Genomic DNA, 27,181 nt, shown 5'->3' with positions numbered 1-27,181 from the left:
TACAAACCTAACCTTACACTAACACATAACTTCCCTTTCAATTATAATGTCACACCTAGTTTATTATTTCCTAAGGATACAGTAAAAATTGCCAAATGCATGGCTAATAAATTATTAGCAACCACTTAGGCATATCAACTATGCAAATTACGTTTACGCGATAATCTGTTTAATTCAATTCCTTATGCAACATTCGCTGATAAGGGTTTAGCAGATGGTATCATTACCGACGCCGTAATGACTCTAAAATGGTTAGCAATTTTCTCGTGATTACGCCTAATGTTGATTCCAAGCTTTCGCGTTAGAAAACGTCTTCACACAATTTATTACGTTCGGTCGTCCGATCTTGTTGGACAGCTTTGCAACAAAGTGACTTAACATGGACAACAGATTTAAATCATTTAATGATACGTTTCCGCGCTGTGCCTTCGCTTTGGCTTTCGCCCTCATCTATCCCAACTCCCATAACCTCAAAAAGAGATTGTATTACTTCATAGTCGTTATTTTTATTAACTCTCTCATATTGTACTGGTTTCTAATTTATTTATTCAGGTGCCTTTTTACTCTCGACTTGATAAATTTCGCGAATAACATCACAATCGGCGTTCTTGCTACACTTTTCTTCTTCAAAACACCGTACTGCTTATATAAAACGAATATCTTTGCTAAAGTTCTGGATAAAATCTCCTATGATATGCTCAAGGGTAACGATATGAATGAGGAATATCAGGAAATATGTGAACATTATATAAAAATTGGGAAGCTCGGTGAAACCTGTTGGATTCTGATACCGATATTATTGAGTTCGCAGTTTCCTTTATATGCAAGTTTTTGTATGATTTACGAAACTTTTACGACTGGTGAAGGTAAAAGATATATGGTACATGAAATGAGATTAAAACATATTGAGGATAAGCAGGACGAAACGCCTTATTTCGAGCTGGTATTTGCTTATAATTTAATACAGTGCGTCGTTCTGTCTGTAAATTTTGTTGGATTCGATGGATCCTTTTGCATTGCGACAACGCATTTGCGTCTAAAATTGAAATTGGTTAGTCATAAAATAAACCAAGCGTTCCGTGATTCGAAGAACAGAGACGACCTGAAAGCGCGGGTGATTGAAGCTATTGTTGACCACCAAGATGCTCTAGATTTTTACAAGGACATACAGGAAGTGTATGGTGGTTGGCTGTTCGTAGTATTTCTACTCACGTCATTGTTGATTTCTTTCAATTTATATCAGATATATTTAAGCCGGCGCGTTGACCCTAAATACACGATATTTGCTATCAGTGGTGTCATACACATGCTTGCGCCCTGTTATTTTGCCTGCCAATTGATAAAGGTACCAGTTTTTTGTTTTGGTAAATACATTAACTTGATTACTATTCATTTAAGTAATCTTACAGCTACACACTATACATAAAAAAGCAAACACTTTGGCAATATACAAAGCCAATACAGATTACATTGTTAAACAAAATACGCAACAGAACATTAAAAAATAAAACTGTAATTAATCATTAAACTATCTAAAACTTAATATTTAAAAAAATATGTCAGTATCAAATTTGTTTTAATGTTGACTATGCTAACATCAGGGTGTCGGCTTTACTATAATTGTAAAAAAAAATTGATGACTGTAATCATTTTTACCCAAGGCGCCACAAGAAGTATAATTTCAGAAATTGTTACATTTGCCAAATAAAGTTACGCGAAAATATTCCTCACAGCTCTTTGGTAAGGTGGTAAATGACAAAATAAAATTTTCATCAAATCTATTCTAGTTAGCTAATACCCAATTAGCGAATTACGCAGACAATTCTTATTTGATCTTGATCTTTGGAAACTATCACAATACATATAAGACACTTAATAAATTGACCATAAGCATGTAATAATTTTTTCAATCATGTTCAAAATGTTCAGATCTGACATCTGCTTTTCAACCATCATTAATTACATTACATATATTATCTGACATTGACATCCTTAGTTTTACAAAATAATTAACCTTTAGTAATTATGACATTACCAAATTACCTTTTAATCATGTATACTTTTGAAAAGTGATTTTAAGACTTCAACAATCACACTATTTCCACAGAAATGTAATTTTTCAACTGACTATAATACCGCAATAGATTGTAAATAAATATATCTATTACATATAATATTTGCCCATTTCAGTCGAGTGAAGAACTAAGCTGGGACATTTATTCCGCAGCCTGGGAGGAGTGGGCTGATCCAGTGGTCACCAAGCTTCTCATCTTCATGATAGCAAAGAGTCAACAGATCCTAATTCTCACTGGAAAAGGCATGGTTCAATTCGACATGCAACTTTTCATTTCAGTCTTGCAAATGTCATATTCATTTTTTACTTTAATAACCAGTTAATTATAGAATTTTTAGAAAGATGCATAGCACCCATTATATATATCATGTATATGATATCATATATAATATTCAATGACTAAAATCTATTAATACTTTTTTTTTATATAAAACGGCAAAACGGGGGGCAAACGAGCCTGCGGGACGCTGAAAAGGGGCAGTCATCGCAGCCCATAGATACCCATTTTTAGTGGGTGCGTTGCTGGCCTTTAAGGGATATAATACTATTTGATTTGACAAATTTAATAAAAATTTGTGGTTATACTTGAACGTCCCCTTATTGTTTTGTCCTAAATATACCTAAAAGTTATCCTATAATTACTGACAGCCATAATTATCTAGAAAAGAATTTAATAAATTAAAAAACATAACATTTAATGTTTTTTATTAATATAGCGATACAATATGTTCTAAATCTGTACATAACGTACAACAAAGTTTCCATCACCCAGATATTCTACTAAATTTACACAGGCTCAAAATGGTTATGCCATACATTCTTCACTTACATCCCGGCAGGCATAACGAAAACTTGAAAGATATTTATAAAACTCTTTACGACATTAAAATATTATTACTTCGATTATATTTAGCATGTACTCCAATTACAAAACGTAATGAACGTGGGCTGAACGGAGGACGAAAGTACTATTGCATAATAATGTCGTGTTTTACAAAGATTGTATTCCGTTGCGTTAAAAAATGCGAAAAATTACATAATTTAACAAATTTTTGAGTTTGGTGGCGGTTGATTGAGCGGTGTTCAAATAAATGAAACTCTGTTTGTAGCTGGGTGTTATTTGGTTATAATCGCTTGAAATATGAACTTATAAGTAACATAAAATTAAGGATAGTGGAATTGCGACGATAAAAACACTAGTTTGACTTATTCAAGGGTTCTTAAATATAAGTGAAACTTCAATATAAGTGTAGTCAAATTATTGGACATTATCAGATACATGAATGTTATATTACAATTTTTAATTTATTTTATTCTATTTATTCACACTCTACGCAAAGAAACACAAATAACACAATACATAAAAATTACAAGGCATGCTACGGGCGGCCTTATCGCTAATAAGCGTTCTCTTCCAGGCAACCCTAGTAAGAAAATAAAATTATAAAAATGATGAATGCAAGAAGTGCATAACCAGAAGTTATATAAAAAATCTAATAAAATGAGTGAGTGAGTTGGGAAAAACTAAAGGGCTCAATTTGGCTTCACATTTTCGATGATTGCCAACATTTGGTTTGCGATTCTAATTGTTCATATATATATAATATAATGTTAATAAAATATTTTACTGAAAATAGATGTTTGATATAAACTAGCTGACCCGGTGACTTCGTACCGCTTATAAGTAAAGTGTTATATATAAAACAAGCTGAACTTAATTTATGATTTTAATAAAATAAAACAATAAATATAAGTTAACTACTTTCACTAAAATGCAATACTCAACGTTATAATGAGCCTTGATACTTTAATAATTATAAGTTCCGTTGACTTTCGATAATTTGAAAATTAAGGGACCAGAGGCAAATTTTATATAACCTAGCGTTCAAAATAACAAGGGGGAGGTGCACTTATGTATTGTGTACTTGTAACATAGTATTAACAATTAAATATAATAATAAAACAAATATTTAAAAAATGTTAGCCTTGTGCCCACAAAGTAGGCTTTACCATGTTTACTTGATAGTGATACGTAGGAAAGATAATGGTATTTTTGAGTACTACGTACGTATCTTGTTAAACAAATAATTTCCATTTTCCGAAACACATCAAGGTACTAAAGATATCACTTATAAACAATGTTCGAGTGTTTGGCAGTTCATGGCTCTAAAAACACACTTGAAAAATAATCTGATATTCATAATAATTGTTTCACATTATTTGCATTATTATTATGTTATTATTATTATAGGTTCAAGTTAACATAAACGCATCTTTCATTTATTAGAGATAAAAATATAAATAAAATATCTTTTAACACAGTAATAGTTTTCTTTAATTAAAAATGTTATGAAATTAAATTTCTGATGTCGAAATAAAAAGCGAAATTTAAAACATATTGCGAAATATTTTTAAATTATTATGTGATATTTAAATTAATAAAATTGGAACTTTTAGTAATATACCAGGCGGAATGAATTTATTTGTATATGTTTCAGTGGATGTGTCAGATTTTTTTTCCCATATCACCTCGACGTCCGCTATTTCACAACTGCGCGTTTTTAAGGTAATTGGCGCGCATCACTTCTTTGTGGAACCAGCTGCCCACCGAAGTATTTCCGATTCTAATTTGACTTAGGGTCCTTCAAGAAAAGAGTGCACCAATTCTTAAAAGGCCAGCAACGCACTCGCGAGCCCTCTGGCATTGAGAGTGTCCATGGGCGGCGGTATCACTTAACATCGGGTGAGCCTCCTGCCTGGTTGCTCCTGTTCTATATTTAAAAAAAACTTTATTTTGGTCTAAGACATTCCGTCGCCAATTTTTTTGTTTTTTAATTTATTTACTTCAACTTGTGAAGCAATATATTTTCTTGATTGTTGCGTACCTAAGAAGCTCAAAATTTTAACTCTTCCATGTGTTTTATTGTGTTTATTTATTTTTATTTAACCTTATTCGTTTACAACAAGATAAATATTCTAAGTCAACGGGAATAGACATCTGTCGAAGTAGATATGGGTAGTAATTAGCTGTGCCAAAAGTTAAACTGGAGCTGTATACGTTTTGGTTTATAATAATTTACCAAAAACGAAAGTTTTTCAAAATCTACTTTATATACTAAGTACTTTTGGAAAAAAAACTTATTTATATATTAATGAAACGTTGCGTGCATTTAATTAATATTTGATAATATTTGATAACGTAACATTTACATTTTAATAATATACCATCGAATTGACTAATGAGTTTTGCACGCCATTATGTGAGGCATACCATACATTTTTGTACCAAATTCTTGTAAATACATTATTATTATTATTTTGCCTACACTAGAGTAGAAGAATATTCCACTAGTTCATAGTGGGTCCAATACAAGATTTGAACCTTAAGAACCACTTCGCCTCCTAAGGCCCTAATCTTAACCCCCAATCGGGAAATGCTTTTCATAAACATAAATTATAATATAATAATATAATACTCAGGCGGTATATTGTCAACCGAAGTTTTTAATCAGAGACTACTAATTCCTCCAAACGACCTTATAAGATTAATTCATGGGAAAATTGATAAGGCTGTGACGTAACGCAACGGTACTACTTGATATCGATAGCAAAAGTGGCGACCCTGGCTCCCCGCTACTCTCGCGTGGGGGAAATACCACCACCAAGTCCCTTCACCTTAGCGCAGCTCAACCAATGATCGTTCGTCTCGAGTCGGCGAAAGGTTTTATATACAAGTGGAATTTGCTCTGCCAAATTGCTACAAGTCAAAATATAGGGTAGTCGGGCAGTTCATTAAGCGTTTAGAGCCTGGCGAGCACGGGCTGTGTCAGCGTGTCTCGGAGTTTTGGAGTTTTGCAAATGCTGTAGTGTCTTCGATTGTAAAAGGAACTTTGTGAAAATGGGGTGCAGTGCGAGATACTGTTTGTTGACTCTGACCTTGTGCCTTGTGACTGAGCACGCTTTTGGTGTAAGAGTGATGCCAAAGCGGAAAAAAGGTAATTTTTTATTTGTTTTTAACGACTAAAGTTTGTCGTAATTATTTTTCATTTGTCAAACATTATATAATTAAAATTAAATGTAATTTGTTTTGCAAGCCTATGAATGTGAGCTATAAAAACAATAAGGATTGTATGTTTACATACATTTTCCTGGTTTCTCAGACAATAATATAAAGGAAATAAAAATAACATTGAAATGAACGACGAAATTTATAACGAATTTATAATCAAGTGATTCTGAAACGCAATTATGTTTCATTACATTATTTATGTATTAAGTATTTTAAATATATTAAATTCATAAATATTATTATATTTTCATTGAATAATAAAAAAAACATGCATGCAAAAAAATATCACAAGAGCAATTAATAAATGCTAGCGAAGATAGTTGCATCTGTATCCTCAGCATTATCGACTATATTTACTTAGATATTATCCTATGATCTTTGAAGTTTTTCTTATAAAAAAAGTATTCCTCATGCCTACAAGTGCGTGTATAATATACACATCTTTACCTTATTTCTAAGAAATTTCGTTTAGCAATGCTTTGATGAAGAATTTATATAGAAATCTGAAAGTTTTAATGATAAGTAATAATAAATATAAGTAATGATACGTATATATAAGTAGTAATAATAGTAAGTCATGGTAAGCCTCTATAACGGTGTTCATAAAATTTAAATCCATAATTTTATGTCAAAATGGCAACTTCAATTCTTCTCGCTAAGATATTTTAATTTAAAAATTAAATTTAATTGTAATATAAGATGGCATAATTTGCTATTTTGCGATTTACTAATGCATTAGATCAACATACAGACATAATTAAGAAAAATTATATTATTCAGATATATATTTACTGGACTTAATCTATGGTAGCATAGACATGTTTCTTTATTATATTGCTTATTTTTGTTCGTTGTCCACACCAATTATGTAAAGTATTAAAACCAATGGCGCTACAAACTTTTTAGGTCCGGGATGGTCTGAGTCTATTTAGACTTTAGATTTCTGTATGTTTTTTATGATCATTTGTCAATGTCAAGTAGGTGCCTTCTTTGCCCGACACACGCTGTCAGTTTCCGCACAATGTTCCATCACCGTTCAACTGATAAATGCGAACATAGAAAGAAAGACCAGCACAGCCAGGAATCAAACCTACGATCTCATAAGAGAGTTTTACGCTGAAGGCACTAGGCCAACACTGCTCTTGCCTGCACCACTTAACAAATAAAAAAATTGCTTTATTTCACTAATTCCGAACTGGTTTAAACATAAGAAACTTTATAATTGAGGTTTCACACTTTGAAAGTGTAATTTAAACATACAATTTATTTCGTGTACTGTTACGAAATAATCAAAGTAATAACGGTATACAAATCTTGTATTTGCATGTGAGGTACGAAGTGGTTCGGTACGCAGCCTTCATCTCGCAGATAATCAACCTTTTTATTTAGCGTTTCTTAGGGTAAGAATATTTCAACAAAACTTATGTGTTATAGACTTTCGTTTCATTCCCTTTGAACATATTGTAACCACTTTAACTACGAAAATAAAAGATTCGAAAAATTCGACTTGAATTATTTCCACTTCAGTTTAAAGTATTACCATCTCCTCATGGAACGGAGTACCTACCTCATTTCCTAAACGCGTAGAAGTGACACAAACCTACACAATAAATGTAGTCTGTAATCCTTTAAGTGACAGGCAAGGCAAGACAAGGCATTGGCGACATATTTTTTTTAATTTCATATAATATGATCTATTGTTGGTATTTCACCTACACTTCGACTTGCAGACATTAAGAGTTTTAAAGAGCCAATTAATTTGTAAATCAATAATAAATAGCACAATATGTATTTGCTTAGTACAGGTTTAAAACCAGTAAATATCAATTTCATACATGAACCACAAAGGCAAGTGAAGAATTCTGCGCTCATTGAATAATCAACAACCGCTAACCATATGTTGTTTATATCTGTTTATCAATTCCGGTTTTACGATTTGAATTTTGCATCGTCAAATCAGTCTTACTGTTATTTATACACATAACAGTGGGAATATAGAATTAGATTTGGAATATATAATAAACCTTTTCGTATATTAATAATATTATATTTAACTTGTCTACTTTCTTTACTGTTACTGACTATTAAAAAGAATTTGTGTTTGTTATAGAAATTTTACTTCTCTTTGCCCACCCAAGATGTAATAGGAAAACAGCACGCTACCTCTATTAAGATAATTACAATGTATATGTATACAACGTTTAAGTGATTGATTTGATAATCGCGGTTTCTTATATTAACTGTCACTTTTAACCAAGCTTGCAAAAAACGAGCCGATAATGTGCGTAATTAGAAATATGGAAAGGCTAATGACCTTTTTCATAACGTCAACTCATCGAAAACGTATCAATCGAAGGTCAATTCTGTCAATTAACTGTCTTTAATTAAACAAAAGAAAAATGGCATTAAAACAATTGAATCTGGAGTTATTAAATTTCCAAAATAATAGTTTGCAATTAAAATTGTTCTATTTTCAAATTTCCACTCTCTACAGCGTACAGACGTAGCCATTGAAGCGATAGGAAGAGACAATTTTCACAGAACAGTAATTCTCATGAAGCATACATTAACGGTCATACATTCCTTTTCTAATTTCCCGCGGAAAAATACTCAGTCGGAAATAAAGTACTTACTAATAAAGAAACATTTGAAGACATTACACAGACGCATACTTGTGTCTGAAATTGTTGGTGTGGTCGCATTTTCATAATATTGATTACATGAAAATAAACTAAACTAATAACTTAATTTGAAGTATGTATATTTTTTTATATACATACTTCAAATTAAGACTTTCTTTAAGGAATAAAAATCGTTAATAGAAACGGTCAATAAGCAATAAATATCGTTCTCTTTTCACTTATGACAATTATTAACTTAACAAATTTAACCAGCGTTTAAATAATTACGCAATAAATTAGAAACCACAGAAAAAATGCGGATTCATTGAAATATATGAATATCGTGACAGTTAACACTTTCTTAAAGATTTCTTGAAATTTTCGAAAATATTCTGCCCGGACGACTCGTTCAAGTTGGGAGTTGGTATGTACTGGCATCCTTCAATTATCAATTAGCAAACCAGTACTCAACGTACACGTGAGAATAACATTACTAACTCTTAGTTAAAATTCCTTTTAAAACCACCTTACAATTCAATACGTACGGAACGCCTCTATCAAACCATTGAGGCAAATAATTGGACCTCACAAAAATAACAAAATCGATTACAGTGATGAGAAGTGGTTGTTAATACAATACAAATACAATGCGCAAATAAGTTTGGTAGTTTTTGAATTAATTTGTATTAATTGAAGTGTTATGAGATCCCATGCCCCATAAATTGCACCAGGTAAACCCATAAAATGCCGTGAAGAAACAATAATTATTGAATAATAATTTAGCGTTTACTTAAAGTAACAAATTAGTGCCGATATAAAATTCGTAACTGTTTTATAAAAATAAATAAATGTAAGGCCTCATAATGGCGCTTCAATATTTTTGGGCCTCACATTTATATATATTTCATATTCATTTGTCAATCTAACAGACAGGAGATCAGCCTCCTGTGCCTGACACACGCCGTCGACTTTTTGACAACATTTCCTCACAACGTTTTCCTTCACCGTTCGAACAATTGTTAATGTGCACATAGGAAGTCCTTTGCACAGCCAAGGATCGAACCAATGACCTGTGGGATGAGAGTCTGTCACTATTCCAACACTGCCCTAACTGGTTAATAACCAGTCTATTTACAACGTAAATAGAACGCCATAGATCATGCGATGATTGCGAACTTTTACCGCTAAAAAGTTAAATTGGCCAGTGAGAGCAAGTCATCCGGCGCGCGACTCGCGTGTGGATTTCCAACGAGTTTTTCTCAATAATTACTATTAGAATTAGCTCACGATTTGTCTGCTGACTTGTTTGATGGTCGGACACTTTCGTTTTCTTATAATATATATCGTCTATGACTGCTTTTGATTGAAATGTTTATTTATTAAGCAATCTCACAGGTAACATAAATTTTATACTAGATGGAATACATATATTCAAAAAGGTTCAAATATTTACGCAATGAAAAAATCATTAAGATTATTAATTACATTAATAATTCGGCTGTGTGTGATGGTGAGAGTGTTTGTGCTATATTCCAAGATTTTAAAATAAAACTAACTGCAAAAAATTATCTCTATCAAAACACAATTAAAGCTACATACAATTAGCCCATAGTCAATACTTTATTGTCTCATTCATTAACGTATTCTTTAAGAACATTAAATGTGATTTAAAAAAAAATTTCGCAAATTTTAGAATAATCGCAATTCTTATCGCAATAAATCTACGCATTTTTTAATGAATGGCTAAATTATTTAAAATTAAAACGTGTTAATTACCTGCGTAACATAAAACTGTTATTTCGCAGTTAAAATTTTTAATTATATTGTGAAATGTATATTAATGAGGACCATAAACATTTAACTGACTCTATTCTTTTAAACCTGCTTAATTTTGCGTATTTTAATTGTCTAAACTAGGGTACTACGCCCCAGTTTGCAAAGTGCTTGCAGTTTCGCAAACTTACCAATATTATTCAATACCAAACATACAATACTTAGAAGTACCTATTACTTTACAACGTACAGTTAACTTAAATAAATCCAGGCCCAGTTATGTAACCTAACATTAGTTAAGTTACATATACACATATTCTAGTTAAAATTTAAAATCGTAAATATAATGTAAACAATCATCGCACAATTGAAGCCAATATAAGTCCTTTAGTTTTTACCCCACACATAAATTGTATTCTAATATTTTCGTTTCCGATGATGAATAACATAAATATCACTTAGATTTACGAACTCTTCAAGTCAAGTTAGTTATTTGTTATTTCAGTGTCGCAACTCCACTTAAAGTCACCGAACTTAATTCCCGTTAGAAGATATCTTTAAATAATTATAAACAAATGAAGGCGGTACCTTGTTAGGTCTGGGCTTCCGATTTCTCAAGTATTTCATGATCATTTATAATAGGCAAGAAGGTGATCAGCCTCCTGTGCCTGACACTCGCTGTCGACTAATTAGAACTAAGCCGGTTTCTTGACGATGATTTCCTTCACCGTTCGAGCGATATACATAATAAAGTCGGGAATCGAACCTTCTTAGAGTTGGAATCTACTAACGTCCGAACCCAATAATTAATCTACAATCTCAGATTGAAAACAATCAGAGTTGATAGTCGATTTAACAATTACAATCCGTCGATTGGTTATTATTTATTATCTATTTTAGTCTACAACATCATACATATTACGATATCTACTGATAATTTTATAAAATCTTCTATCTAATATGTACGACAATATATCTAAACATAAGTTTTGCTAAAAATAGGAATTAAAAAAAATACAATTAAAAACATAAACAAGATAAGTCAATAATTACACAATAAAATAAAATTTATGGTTATTGGCGAACTATTATTATATCGACTACGCTTCACAATAATTATCTAGACTAGATTAGTAAAATAAGCGACAATCACAATATAATATTAAAAATCGAAAAGACAATGAACTATTTCTAAATGCTAAGACGAGACAGCTTAGTTTATAATACACAAGAACTCTATTAAGGCCAAGATACTTGTATTCTATTCGCGTTTGCACTTTGTCGCTTCAAACACACTTTATACATTATTTATCACGAAGATTCACATATCTGTTAAATACATGTTTATGTAGTTCACATTACACATAGACCCTAAAAATATTTTCTCTTCAAACCGATGTAAACTACAAAGATATTTAAATAAACATTTTAGAACGATTATGTATAATGTGTGCTCATACATAATTGGCATATGCGAATAATTGGCATTTTGTGATTTTGCAATACTAGAATAATGCTGACTGTAAAGAGGTTTCCTATTGATTACATGCGAGATTATTCACAAGTAAAAGTATTTTCACTTTCTTACAATCATTAACATAACATATACAAGACATAACGCGATGATTTGAAATACTAAAACCTTTTGTTTAAACATCGCCTCGATGACTGGAAGTCTTCCATGGTTCGCTTCACAAGACACTTTCTTCCTTTCTTTTGCGAACTAATCTATACGTCAACTAAACGTCTGTTTATCTATGAAGTTTATTAATTATTTTCACCATTCAGGTGTGCCCGTTACTTATATTATAGACATATGCTCAAGGTATTTTGTGAATATAATTTCTACATATGGTATCTCGTTAGCACATAGTATGGTAAAATCCATAAACATCAAACGATATTGGATATTTGACATTGCCCTAACATAGAATATTAATCCAGATACGCATAGTCGTGCATTAATGAACAATTTGCTACATTGACTAACAAAATGTGTCACAGCGCCGCGGCCGATATTAAAGTTTAAACACACATTTCTCGGTATTCTGAGGGCTTGCGGGTGTGAAGAGGTTATTTACGTGACGATCGCGCGTTTGCAGTTAGTACAGGCCAGAGTTTTTCTACCAATTATTTTTCGTATAAAAACGTGCCCAAATCATCAGTTACTGTAAGGTTAGGTACTGAATTGTATTATTGCTTAGCTATCTACGAAAATTTCTACTAAATGAAACAAATGAGGTTTTATATATTTTAATTGATAGAACATAGACACTCACTGGAGGGCTCGCCAATTGTCGGCATTTTAAGAATTAGTACGCTCTTTTCTTGAATACCAAGTGTATTCAGCGAGTTACCCAGAATATGAAGAGCCTGTATGGCAGCCAGTTTCTTTGTCAAGGTATGAATTACTAGACGTGATGGTAGCTTAAAGTGTCAAGAGGAAACGGTAGGCTGTTCTTTACACGAAATATTGTGACTCTTGTTTTGGATAAACCCCAACGCCTCCTATCAAACTTCATTACTGAACGACCTGCTTGTTTTAAAAACCCTAAACGATACACTTGCTACCTCCATCCTCAGTGCATTAGGGATGCCGACACCCATAATTGACTTTACCTGGTAATACCAACAGGTCTCTTCTTCTGACATCACTCCATTACCAACTGGTCGAGACTATTTGGTTCTCTTCTATACCAATAAATATCACAATAGATTCATACATCTCCGTGGAGCCTCGCAATCAGGATATAACATTTCACTTTCAATTTTTATATTCTAATCACAAAATGCACGAATTTCACAAATGCCGATAGATTTACTCTCTAATCTATATGTAGGTTATTTTTAGATTAATTTGCATTCACGTCATGGCTTTTAAATGCCCATAGCGTTCGTAATAGCAATAAAAAACTTTTAAATTACGTTGCTGATATACTTAAGATTTTTAAGATTAACTTTAACAACAGAATTAATTCATAAGTTGACGTGTTTTAAATAATTTAATCATATAATACCAATATGACTGTAAGAACTTTGTAGGACAGATGATATCAATGTTAGTTATGTCCTACCTTTGTTTTACTGTTATTAAAAGTTCAATAAGGTTGGATATAGACTAATAAACAAAAAAGGTCGGCAACGCACTCGCGAGCCCTCTGACATTTAGATTTATGGGCGGCGGTATCACTTAACATCAGGTGAGCCTCCTGCCCGTTTTCCCCTGTTCTATAAAAAAATTATTACAAACAAAGCAAACGGTTATGACTACTATTAATGTACGAGTGAATACGATGTCACTGCAGACTAAGAGTAAAGAGAAGAGCGTACCAATCCTTGAATTGAAAGTCCTCTGGAGTTCAGAGTGTTACCACTTAACATCAGGTCAGCTTCTAGTCTTTAAAAAACTACTTTACCGTTATTTCTCATAAACGAAGTCACCACGTCTCGGAGAAATAAAATTGACCCAGTTGTTTGAAGATCCCCTTACAGTCAGTACAATCAGGGTGACCAACCAGGTAGCAAACCTTAGATCAGACATATTTGACTGCCAATCTGATATATCATTGATAATTACTTTTGTGCTTTATTATAAATCGTATATCGGCCACGCATAGCAGATACTGTTCTATATTCAACTTAAACATTTTTTAAATAATTTAATCGACTTTAAATTACTGACTGATAAGCTCGAAGCCATAAAAGCTTTAACAATTAACCTCGAACCAATACGACCTTACGCAATACAAAATGCCGACCACATTGGTCACATTTCACGAATTAATAACGTATTATCTATTATCTAGACACTGGACTATTGGAAGGCCACCGTCTCTTTTAAACAAAAGAGGTGCGTGATATGAATTGAAGCTAGACTAATATACATGATTATTCAAATATTTTTTTATTATAATATTGAACGTGCGACTTTAATTGGGGTCGTAGATTTGATCTCCGGCTGTGCACCAGTGGACTTTCTATCTATGTGCGCATTTAACATTTGCTCGAACGGTGAAGGAATCGTGAGGAATCCGGTATTAGAACCAAAAAGTTGACGGCGTGTGTCAGGCACAGGCTGTTCACCTTTTAGATTGACAAATGATCATGAAACAAATAAAGAAATCTGAGTCCCAGCAATAAGAAGATTAACGCCATTGGATTTTAATTTATAATGATCGGGAAAAAGGACATATGTGGAAGTAAAGACTTCTCAGTCAATTAAAAAACAACGACTTTTTTAACTTTCTAATGCCCACTTAATCAATCAATGATCGATTTGAATGATTAGCTTCCTCATCTCGATATTGAATAACTGATGGTAACATTGGAAGTAACAGTATGAATATACTGGTTTACATTCAATATAGTCATAATTCATGGAATCATTTCGACGAATATAAGCAACCTAGAATTATTAACCACAGATTATATCACGGTTGGAGTCAAAAACGAAAAATAAACGATTTTTATTAGAAATAGTCCTGTTTCGGCTTCCGGTGTTACATACATAGAGTTAGGAGGGTAAGGTTAGGTAAGGTTAGGTTCATAATAAACTCTTCCTTTGTGTATACACTTTTTATCTAAAGTATTACACCTTGTAAAGGAATTGTAAAAACTTATATTTTTCTACAACAATAATTGCGGTAACGGAAACATAATATTGTGATCAAAGAATTTAATTCCTAGGAAATAAATACAATGTCAAAACAATTTAGAAAATATTTTTGAATCATTTCTATAATAGACAATTGATATTTTTATCAAAATGAAACGTAATGTACTAGATAATCATATAATACGGAAGTTCGAAATTTAAAGTCAAAAATAAGAGACAGAGATTCTTTCTTTCAAAAGTAAATAAAACAGATCCAGAAATTAGAGAAGAATTAGAAATTAGAAGTAACATTAAATCTTTTAAACTTCATTTTAATGCAGTATTCATCAAGGATCTATTTATTTCGCTATCCTACAGCTGGCATATAAAACAATTAAACTAAAAATACAGCCATAGATGGAATACTTATACAAAAAGGTTCAAGCATTTACGAAATACGTAATACTTAAATCGACTGTGTTGTGTGATGGTGTGAATGTATGGGTATATATTTGAGTGTGTGTGGTGTGTGGTTGTCTACGTAGTGTTTGATAGTTTTTACCGTTTTAATATTGTATATGATGAATGAACCTCATATGTGTTGCTAAAACATGTATTAAAAAAAACAACATTCAGAGTGTGTTATTTTATTTGAAAACAATATTTTATATCCTATTCCCTTTATGATCTAAAATCTAATCTTCCTATTAAAATTTATATGACAGGCCAAAACTTGCGTCTTTTGTACAGACTAACAAAGAAATTAAATAACAAAACAATTTACACACAATACTATAATTAATTATCTAAAGAATATTATAAATCTAAGAAATTTAATTATTTATTTGCATATTATATACTTAGATTCTAACATGTAACATATAACATAGAGCATCTTCTAATGCATATGTCTATTCAAACTGCATAGCGTTACGTTGTCGCCATCAATATAACTTTGCCACGTATAATTTAAAACTTTCTCTAAGACGAAATCTGTTATAGTTACTATTAGATTTCCCTTTCTTGGGAAACTAATCATTTACATTAAGCTGCGGAAAATTCGCGCTTGGTACTAAAAAAATTGTTTGCAAGGTCAGTAATTCGACGGTATAGAATTCCTATAATAGGCCTCCGCCAACCCCTCACAAAGTCACATATCTTGGGCTTATTGGCATGAGCCTTCGGACATCAGGTCTCCAGACCAACGAGTCATTAGTTCTGCCACTATATTTTTGGGAATTCTCAAAGCAAGCAACACTTATACTATATTTCGTGTGGTTCTAAAAATCTACATAGTTAAGGTAAATTAACACAATTCGTAAAATTTCAACATTTAAAAATTCATATATGTACTTCAAAGTTCCTACACTAATGCGACATGCAATGAAGAATTTTTTTATTAATTGTATATGTTAAAATTAATTTTAAACAGTTTTATCTCATTATATAAGCATTTTGAATTAATTTATAAACTTTCAAATTTTCTAGTGAGATTACATAATTATTAATATCAATATTTTATGAATGTCGAAACTGTCAAATTAACTACCGTGATAATATGAGATTGTGTTGTTTCATCTGTCACCTGTTATCACAGCGTAAACACAATTTGATAGAAAGAGACAAAGGATTACTGTAGTTAAAAGAGTGCTCTTAGACTCAGGTCTTAGGTCCTTCAAGAAAGCGTTCTAATAAAAAAAGGCCAGCTACACAATTCCGAGCCTTCTGAAATTGCGAGTGTCGATGGGCGGTTTCATACATCAGCCGTTTAAAGAGCGTGTTGTAACTCCCTCTTTCTGGTGTCTCGTATCCATGTTTGCCATAGTCATTTTGTATGATAATTTGATATTTTAAAAGAGGACCGAGACTTTTTTACGCCGGATTTTTCTCTCTGCCTACAGCTTCTGTCTCCTTTGTGGATGAGTCTTCCGTGACAAATATAAATCTAAATAAAATTTTATCTTATATTTCATAATCAACATACTAATACTACTACTACTACCGACTCCAGTTTTTATGCTATATTAAATTAAATAAAAAATTAAAATAATAAATTAAAGCTAAGGTGCTTACACTAACTTGATTTGTGTACAATTGATACAATTTAAAAATAAATAAAAAATAATTTAAAGTGAAACCGCTCATCGACTATTGGCGTTCGACTTAAACATCGTTAAGTCTAGGTCAAGACCATGAATCGGCCGTGGCATCGAATAACCATCCGATGTCATCGAACTTGATATACAATAATTGAAACGATTTTTTGGCCGTTTACATTAACTACACAGAATATTAAAAAGACTTTGGACATGAATAAAATACTAACATAACACATATGGGAAATTAAAATATTTTGTTTTTAACAAACGAAACGCTAAACGCGTTGAATTAAAAATATTTTTTTCACTTAAGAGTTATACTTACAGTTGGCATGAATAATGTAATAATGGTCTGAACTTCTATATTTAAATTTCGTGTAAGAAGAAAAAAAAATGTCATAAATATTTTCAGCCAGTTACTATACCGAATTCAAATTTGGTCATAATCGTAAGCACGTAGGTTTTATATTAAATACACAGAATAGGTTGCATATGACTGGAACTGGAAATAGTCGCAAGGTTACATAATGTCCTTTAGGTATTTATCTACCGTGGGAAACGCGCTGATTACTTACTGAACTTTCAATTCTTGTACACAATAACACAAAGATTTTATTGTCTGCTAGTACGTATAAAATGAAATTACTAATGTGCGTATATAATACTCCTATTGGCTAACCATAAACCGATTTGTATTTTTTTTTAATTTCGAACGAATTTATTGTGAAATTTTAAATTGGTTACTTTTACTAATGAAGTTGTTCCGATTCAGTCACTTATAGCCCGTACAAGCATAGCAGAAATTACTAAATGCCTTTACGCATTATTTTTAACTCGCTTTGTATTTCGTAAGTCGGTCAATAATTCAATACAAGAATGCTATTTGGTATTTGATCCAGTTCGTATCAGCGCAGCTGGCGTCTAGAAACATTATTCCCATGGTAATTGAGAAGTGTACTAATGTTAATTAGTTTAGAAAAAAATATTTTGTATAAAATGTGTGATAAATATTTAAAATTAAAACGGTCAAATTTAATTAATTATTACAAATGTAAATCAAAAAGTATGTCCCTTTTGGTTTACACACTTTTTACTCTGTAGCTTGCAGCAGCAATAGGTTTTTTATCTCTCATTTAGCTTATTATTTAGAATTGAATTGATCTACAATCCATCAGAATCGCTGGTTAAGTAATACTATTCATACAATTATATTCCAAATATAGATAAAACATATGAGTTTTATTATTATATAAACTCTTTACAAAAAAATCTTAGCACTTAAAATTCTATTACCGTATAAATGCAACAAAACATCTCAGCTTAGTATAATTATTGCCAGCAATGTAAAGATTAGATGTGGTTATTTTAAATCTATTGCCATACACGATTAAACTTTCACTAAACCACGCATTATGTTAATTTCGCACGCCTTGAAACAGATAGTATTAATAATTTATTGGTAAGCAACGCATTTAGAAAACGTAATGCATATAAATTTAATGATAGAAATTCTAGAGCCAAGTAGAGACAAGAATAATGATGTTCGCTTTTAAAATGTTACCATATAAAATGATTAGTAAGATTTCCATTTTCCATTTTGTTCCTTGTAATTGCTTCACATAACAATGTGTTCTATTTTCAAATTTCTTAAGCTACATCTACTCTATAACTCTATTGCTTTCTTTACAAAGAAAAAACATGAATTCCATTTTTAAATTTTCTATTTCGTCTCATGTATATCAATTAATTCATAAAATAAAACACTGCATTCTATTTTTAAGTTGTTTAAACTAAATCTACATTATCTAATATCATTTTAAAAATAAAGAACATTCATACCATTTTCCTAATAAAACTCTATTAAATAGAATGCGATGATTAATTAATTTTATTAATATAACTCTATTGATTCTATTTAAAAAATCCTGTATTCCATTTTTAAATTTTTCTATTTTGTCCCATTCACATCCATTGCTTCACATATAGATCATTGTATTCTATTTTTAAATGCAATGCAAATTCTAAATGCATTCCATGTTTAAACCTCTTGTGAAATCCATAGCTACATTTTTATTAATCGGCCTATTTAGAGTGAATTGATCATATTTGACTATTCAATTAGTAGGAGACCTTACTAGAAAGTAATATTTGTTTTATTTAAATCAAGGTGCTAATTAAATAATTATTTTAATATTTCTCCGTATTTCAAAATCGACAGATATTATAGGAATAATTAAAAAGTTAGCAAAGTGGCTAATTACTATAATTAAAACAATTTTGTAATAAAAATTAAAGTCATTCAAATTGGGCCTTGTTTATTTCACTGGCTAACCCTGTAACGTCATCAATCAATACTTTCACATATTCATACAAGTACTAGCACTAACAAACCAATATCTCTAAGGATCAAAGAAAGAGCGCACTAATTCTTAATAGGCCAGCACTTTCGAGCTTTCTGACAATATGAGTCCAGTTATATAAAAAAATGTACGATTTTCTTTAATTCATACTTCAATTCAATAGTTTCGGCTGAAGAATTATGGTTTAACGTGAATTGGTTAAAAATAAGATTTTTCGGTCGCTTGCCAAATTATACGCGTAGAAATCGCGAGTGGAGTTTGATATTGTAAAAATTAAAACATCCGATGCTTGGATTATTTTTAAACTAATTGTGAGAACCATAATCTGGTTCAAGAACAGGTATACTTTTACTTTCGCCGAACTGTAGTGCAATGACTGGGGCAACGGGTTTCACTGGATTACTGGTGACAAGGTTGAGAAATACGTTTAATACGCAATTATGAAATCTTGTTCCGACTACACCTACGCAAAAATCAATCACGCAACTTAAATGTATTATAAAAAAATTTAACCGGAAACGCACTTTCAACCATTCTGAGGCTTAAGGGGGAAACGAGCCTTCTTCATCTTATAGTGCCATCTCACTTCCAAGGTTGACGATCACCATGGCAACTTTAACTTTGGAAGCGACGGTTCTGAACAATGATTTGCTATCACCAAACTATTATCTACGGTTCTTCAACCAAGACGTGCGAATGTTAATTAAATGTATAAAACTGCTATGTAAGAAACATAATATAAAAATAATAAATAAACAAAATTGTAAATACATGAATTAATGAACAAATAAATAAAGCAAAATAAGGTCCCTGATAAGCAAAAGTCAAGGGTGGGTTCGCAGCTCCCAAAAAAAACCAAGACGTGCGTCTGCGGCTAGGACTAGTACCTGCCACTTTACCTTCACCAATGGGATACATATGGCAGTCATCGTAGACCATGGACACCCATGTGGTGTCGGCCTATAAGGGAGAAGTATACTCTTTTTTAAACCCACACAGGAAAAGGTCTGTGATGTGAAGCCATGAAAACAAAAAACAGAACCAATGTACCTGCCGTATACCCTAACTGAAGAACTGTTTTGTCTTCTACCGTCAAATTTTATTAACGCTGTGACATCTTCTTTATCAGGACACCAGATGTATCGTTGCGTTCATGATTGGTACGGAAGTCAAATCAAATCAAATTATCTTTATTCATATAGGTAAACATGTACACTTATGAACGTCAAGAAAAACAAATTAAATTAATTGTAAATTTACATTTACAACCAGCTCGCAAGTCCTGTATAGAGCTAATGATTCATAAATCTAATTCATTTCTTTCTTTTGAGAACTAGTCAGCTATGAAATCGACTTCCGGTAGGGGTCTTCCCCGAAAATACCGACATATATTGTATTACAAAACGCAGTATTGTTTCAATTTTACTCTCACCCAGTTTTGGGTCATATAATATAATGAGATTGACATAGGGTTGCATAGAAAGTGACACTATGACAGTTGACAATTTGCAAACAAAACACGCACGAATGAAACCTTTGCAGTTTCCGGACCATTAAGCTCACCGGACAAGGCCAGGCCGCGTGAATGGGCCAGAACACGACAAATGCATTCCGAATAACCTATGTTTAAGGCAATTTCGTAGTTCTTACAAAGACGCTAAAGCCTATTACGCCACGATTATGATTTAAAAGCGGATCTAATTGATTTTGAATAACAGCCATGCCGACAACGCCCTTGCTATCGGAGCGATCTTACCTTTTTACCATTTAGCACGTAATGTCATTGTTGCCGATTGGGTGCAGTGAAATATTTGCGAAATGTTGTGCCAAATCTACATTATTTTGCAATTATTCATTCGCAACGATAGAAATTATGATTTCAGGTTTTAATATAAACAAATTCATTGATATAACCCAGCTAATGTATATTGGTTATACATTAGTTTAGTGTGAAATCAGTTTCCGCACTTTTATCCGTTGTTAAGTCCTGGATAATTTAGCCAGGCATCTTCTAAAAGCCCAGAAGTTTCCTAGGCTTTACGTTCTGAAGCCACAGCCACGTCTTCCAGGACTATCACCCTTAATCTAGATAGGTTAATAGGTTTAAATATATTTTATGTCAATATTATTTACAGTTTAAGAACCTGCATAGGCACCTGTCTGTCTTCCTGTCTTAATAATAAACAGTCCCTTTCATTTTATAGTAGGAGCAAATTGCAAGCAAGCAAAACATTAGTAGAATTGAGTATAAGACGTAGATGATTTTTAGCTTATTGCATAACATTAAAATGTTCTAAGTATGAAAATAAACAAATAAATCAATCAACAATTATTATTTTTCCATAAGGATGTGAATTAATGATTGTAGTCCGGAGATTGAACAGTTTTCATGACTTGTGGAAACGGAATGAAACGCTCCTACGCCCAGTTCATTAGCATATTCTTGTCTATTACACAATGATTTTGTCTTTATGAATGATAAACACATAAACTACTGAATGAACTTTAATGTAGATAGCGTAATTACTAAGGAATGATTGAGATGTATAATTCATTATTAAATGAATATTGACTGAAATATATTGTAGGAGACATCGTAAAGAAACTAAACGACTTCGACGCGTACGCTGCTGCAAGCGGTATCTAGTATAACATTTATTAGAACCTAAAGCAAAGTTAAAATTTAAAAAATAATCTGAATTTTTTTTTAACATAATAGCTATTTCCACATTTTTACTTTAAACTTTCTATAAAACTATCTAAAACATTTTAGGTCTGAGCGTCAGACTATCTGTATGTGTATGTCCTGTGTATCTGTTTTATGATCAGTTGTCAATGTAATAGGCAAATAGGTGGCCTACTGTGCCAGACACACGCCGCCGAATTTTTGGGTCTAAAGTAAGCTGGTTTCTTCACGATGTTTTCCTCCATCGTTCGAGTGAATGTTAAATGCGGACATAAAATCCATTGCTTCACAGCCGGGAATTGAACCTACGACCTCAGGGATGACAGTCGCACGCTGAAGCCTCTAGGCCAACACTACACTATACACAATTATTTTTAATCCTATCTTATATATGTATTAATTAATATATAAAAATAATTTAATTGACAACGATTACTTAATTCAACTATAAGTAATATATCTTTTAGCATATATATATGCTAAAATGTTTTATTTCTTACTATGATGATTAATGATACATAACTTATTCATAATTACTTTATCCTTTTAGTAATCGTTGTTAATTAATTTATTAGTATCATACATTTTGCAGGGCTATGTCGTCACTAGATGTCATTTGATATGTAAGCGGAATATGCAATAGTTAATTTATTCAACGCGATTGCGTGTTAAGTGCTTATTATACATTTTGACATAGTTACTGTATCTGAAACTTAAATGTATTCCACATGTGAGACATACGGAATACGCGACTGTTACTACAGTAACAGTACTGTACAGTGTGTACGTAGTATCATGACACACTGTACACAAAACCTGTACACATTGTAGTGAAACCTACCCTAAATGTGCGTAACTATGCTTAGCTATTACTACTACTATAGCGTTAACTCGACGCTTACGTACTTACGTATACACATATATAGGTATCAGTTGGTAATAAAAATACTAAGTTGTATATAGTGTTGTGTTTAGCCTAGTGGCTTGCGTGCGTGCGACCTCATCTCTGAGGTCGGAGGTTCGATTTCCGGCTGTGCACCAATGGACTTTCTTTCTATGTCCGCATTTAACATTCGCTCGAACGGTGAAGGAAATAATCGTGGGGAAACCGACATGTCTTAGACCCACAAAGTCGACAGCGTGTGTCAGGCACAGGAGGCTGATCACCTACTTGCTTATTAAATTGAAAATGGATCTTGATTCAAAATTCTAAGTCAACTCATAGTCGGACTAAGCTAAAGATCTAAATTTGACTATAAGCTTAAATTTTAAAGTCAGTCAGATAGTTGATAGTAATCTCAAAACATCTGGCTAAAATTGAAATCCTAACAACTTTTTTTTCTGAGTTTCATTTATCAGAGTAGCTTATCTATTTAACGAATAACACAATTGACAACAATTGCACATCGTATTAGCTATTATAATACCATTAAAGTGTCAAGTTTGTCGCAACACGCTCATGTGACATTAAGTAGACAGATGAATTGCGCGAACCACGTCATAAGGATATGAACTTGCAACTTTGACAACTTGAACTTTCTATTAATATGTCTTGCCTTTTAAGTAATATACAAGGTATACGTTGTATGACGAGTTTTCACTCAAAGTTTACAAAACGATTCTTAGCTTACAAATATGATTGCAATTAATTTAGGTATGTACAAGAAAACAATCGCATAGTGTTTCTTTATATATTGAGAAACATATTTTATAGCTTTTTGTATATATCTCGATTAAGAAATTGCACATGATCTTCACAATCTAAATTTAAACATTGATTCAGAGCCAATTGATAAAGTCCGTTTAACGAAAAAATACGACTAAAGAGGTTTGCCTGAAATAACTTACAATACTTTATAATAAAGTGCGGCTGGCAACCCTACTTACAAATTATATTATATACAGCCAAAACGTCGAAATACCAACAGCTCGTTACAGTTAAGATTGTTTTGGATGTAAAGCACGTTATAACGGAACGTTTTCGTGCTTTGTGGAAGTAAACATTTATTTTGATATTTTTTTTTGGTATTTATTAGATACATGCAGTATGTGATAAATACCATAATTCAGATAGATGACTATGTCTATCTTATAATAAAAATGTGTATACTATGAAGTTATACAGCGAAAATAGACACTAAATACATACACAATACACATTACATTTATCTACCAAAATACCGAAAAATTTAATAATATTCTCTTTAAAAATTTTCTTTAATAACTGATCTTTTTGTACCAAATTATTATGGCTGACACCGGTTTGAATTTCGAACTCAGATCATGTAAGGTTTTAATGATCGTACAGATTAAACAACATGGGCATTGACGTAAAATTAAATAATACTTAACCAAATATGAAAACTTTAATTCCCAGTAACATTAAATTACATTTCCTTTTTCAAATACATTAGCTCATTATTTTTAATTAGCAATTCATGAGAGATGGGAATTTTATTCATTATTCACGGGCGCGGGCGCCGCACCATCGTATCTTGAACGTGTCCTTACTCTATAAACAAGTCATCAGAAAAAGTGACACGTGTCAATGTAAACACGTCTAACCGGCGTTGGAAGAAATTTTTCTCACTCCACGAGTTTCTAAAAGTCTTGACATCCGAAATAGTAGACCTATTTAATGGGAAATGACGAAAACTTGTCTACATAGTTTTTTTTTAAGTTCTACACATATATAATACTATATCTACAGTATATGTTACAAGCTATTTATTCTAAATTACATGACAACCATCGTTAACAATAGTCAATTTTTGTTTTTTGACTACTATTTTTTTGCTTATTGCTTAATAAAAATAAACTAAGAAATTGCGGATTTGAGTATCGTAAAATTGTAAAGAGTAGGTATATAAAATTCAGGTTTTTTTACTAAAAGCACCAAGCGACTTTTTTCTGTTCTCAGACCTCAAGAGAATGCTCACTGGAAAGATTTCATTCTGAAGGTTGTTAATTTTTTTTTTAGTGAGCATTCTATTGAGGTCTGAGAACAGAAAAAAGTCGCTTGGTGCCTTTAGTAAAAAAACCTGAATTTTGTATTCTCAATTTTACGAAACTCCTAACTATTCTAAGCTAAACCCGATTTCCAGTAAAACATTACTAGTATCAACTGACTTTCTACACTGAAGTTAAACTTAAATTGGTAGTAAAATTCTCTTAACAACTATGCATTATTTTATGTGTTTTTAGCGATCTTTGGAGCTTGCACTAGCAACAAAGTAATGTTCCCGCGTCGATAATTGCTCATTATTATGCCAATAATTTCTCATAACTATGAGAGCAAACGTTATAATTATCAAAAGAATTAGAATACGTTGGCATTGTTTATTGACAAAAGAAAATCTAATGTTCTTAATTTGTTCAGGCTTAAAGCCCCTTATTAAATTATTATACATATAATCCAGATTAGGTATTCTGATATCCAGATTGAGCATTCTGATATCCAAATTGAGCATTCTGAAAAACGAGCTAGGACTGGATACCCATAGTCCCCTCACATTTTGATATTTTTATTGTTCCTCCTCTTCTCCCCTAAAAATAAACAAATAAAAAACTATTAGAGAAAAGACTTCTTACTCCTTACTATATATAAACAGTAAATAAAAAACTAAATCAGTTCAATTCCACACTTTCGTCTCCTCTTAAATTATACTAATGATAAATAAGAATTAGGACAATTTACTATAGACATAACGAATGTACTTTAAAATATTGCTGGGACAATATTTCATGGGATGCCGAACCATCTGGTGTCGCTGGCTGCAAATATTTTTATATTTCTTACTTGAGTTGGTGAACTGTTCTCTTACTGATAAAAATGAGATTATTTGTTATATGTGTAGAACAGTATTATTATGATACAATATTAATACTTAAGTGTGAGTGCATAAACCAGGGTCGCGTATTTCAGAAATATTTAACGACTTATGAAAGCGTTTCTCAGACATTTTGTCAAGTTAATTTTATGGCCGATAAAAATTTGGCTTCCGAGAAAATTACATATTATGTAAATATTTCATAATCAGTTATGACAGTTATCACATAATCACACAAGATCGTGTGACTTCACACATCTTCATTATGCCCACGTGTTATTAAAAGATGCCGAGATAACGTGTGAAACTCAAAATTATACAACTGGAAATATTAGTTTACTCGTAAAAACTGCTTCCGTAGTGGTCAAGCATAGATGTAGCCTCTTTGTAGGTCTTGATCTGGCTGGAAAGTCACCATATACATAGTTAAACATAAAAAAACAAAAAGTAGGTTACAGAAGTTATCAGGTAACGGGCGTCCTTATCGCTAACAAGCGATTTCTTCCCTACTTTGGCAACCCTAATATGGAACAATAAAAAAAGAAACACCTACAGAGAGTAAAGTACAAGAAGTGCATAGTTAATTGACAAAGAGAAATTCAAAAGATGCAATGATAACTAAAATTAAATAAAATAAAATCTAAAGTAAAAATATAAATATGTATAAACAGACATGTAATCTAGCTGTGAGGTTAATCCTGTAAGCTTTATAAATAAAACCAGTGGTAAAACCTTATTTGGGTTTCAGTCCAATACTTTTGTGTGCGTACAATTTTTTTACATAAATTTCATAACGAAAAAGTATGAGCAAGTATGCGCGACGGACAGAGAATTATGGGGCTTAATTTGTATTATATGCTGTGAACTCGGGATTTCCAAACCCAAGAAAACATTTTCCCTAACTTAGTAGCTTATAGGCAACAATGGATCTTAAAATCAGGTTTCTTTTATAGAACAGGCAAACGGACTCACCTGATGTTGAGTGATACCGCCGCCCATGGACACTCACATTGCTAGAAGGCTCACGAGTGCGTTGCTCTGCTCTTTTCTTGAAGGAACCTCAGTTGAATTGGTT

The 27,181-nt window shown here is 32.0% G+C and overlaps 2 protein-coding genes across 2 annotated transcripts in view; both read left to right on the top strand.

The window, feature by feature from the left end:
• The first annotated feature begins 379 nt into the window (after window positions 1–379).
• On the top strand, window positions 380–2,397 carry LOC110999449 (odorant receptor 46a-like). Its single transcript, XM_022268507.2, has 2 exons — window positions 380–1,345; window positions 2,191–2,397. Exons 1-2 carry the CDS (start codon window positions 380–382, stop codon window positions 2,395–2,397), a joined length of 1,173 nt encoding a protein of 390 aa, XP_022124199.2.
• Window positions 2,398–5,792: 3,395 nt separating this feature from the next.
• The window catches only part of LOC110999456 (laccase-1), a 50,630-nt gene continuing 29,241 nt past the window's right edge, over window positions 5,793–27,181 (top strand). The window contains exon 1 of the mRNA XM_022268515.2: window positions 5,793–6,069. Within this exon, the coding sequence (XP_022124207.1) occupies window positions 5,973–6,069 (97 nt within the window). The 5' untranslated portion in view covers window positions 5,793–5,972. The remainder of the gene's footprint in view (window positions 6,070–27,181) is intronic.

This window comes from Pieris rapae, chromosome 11 (genome assembly GCF_905147795.1).
Source record: "Pieris rapae chromosome 11, ilPieRapa1.1, whole genome shotgun sequence".
NCBI lineage: Eukaryota > Metazoa > Arthropoda > Insecta > Lepidoptera > Pieridae > Pieris > Pieris rapae.
The sequence above is the reverse complement of the archived record's forward strand: the minus strand, read 5'-3'. Positions and strand labels throughout refer to the sequence as shown.

Excerpts from the sequence above, each read along its gene's own strand:
- LOC110999449 (XM_022268507.2), top strand. The coding sequence starts at position 380 with ATGGACAACAGATTTAAATCATTTAATGATACGTTTCCGCGCTGTGCC. Across the intron at positions 1,346-2,190 it reads TTGCCTGCCAATTGATAAAG|TCGAGTGAAGAACTAAGCTG; the intron begins GTACCAGTTTTT and ends TGCCCATTTCAG.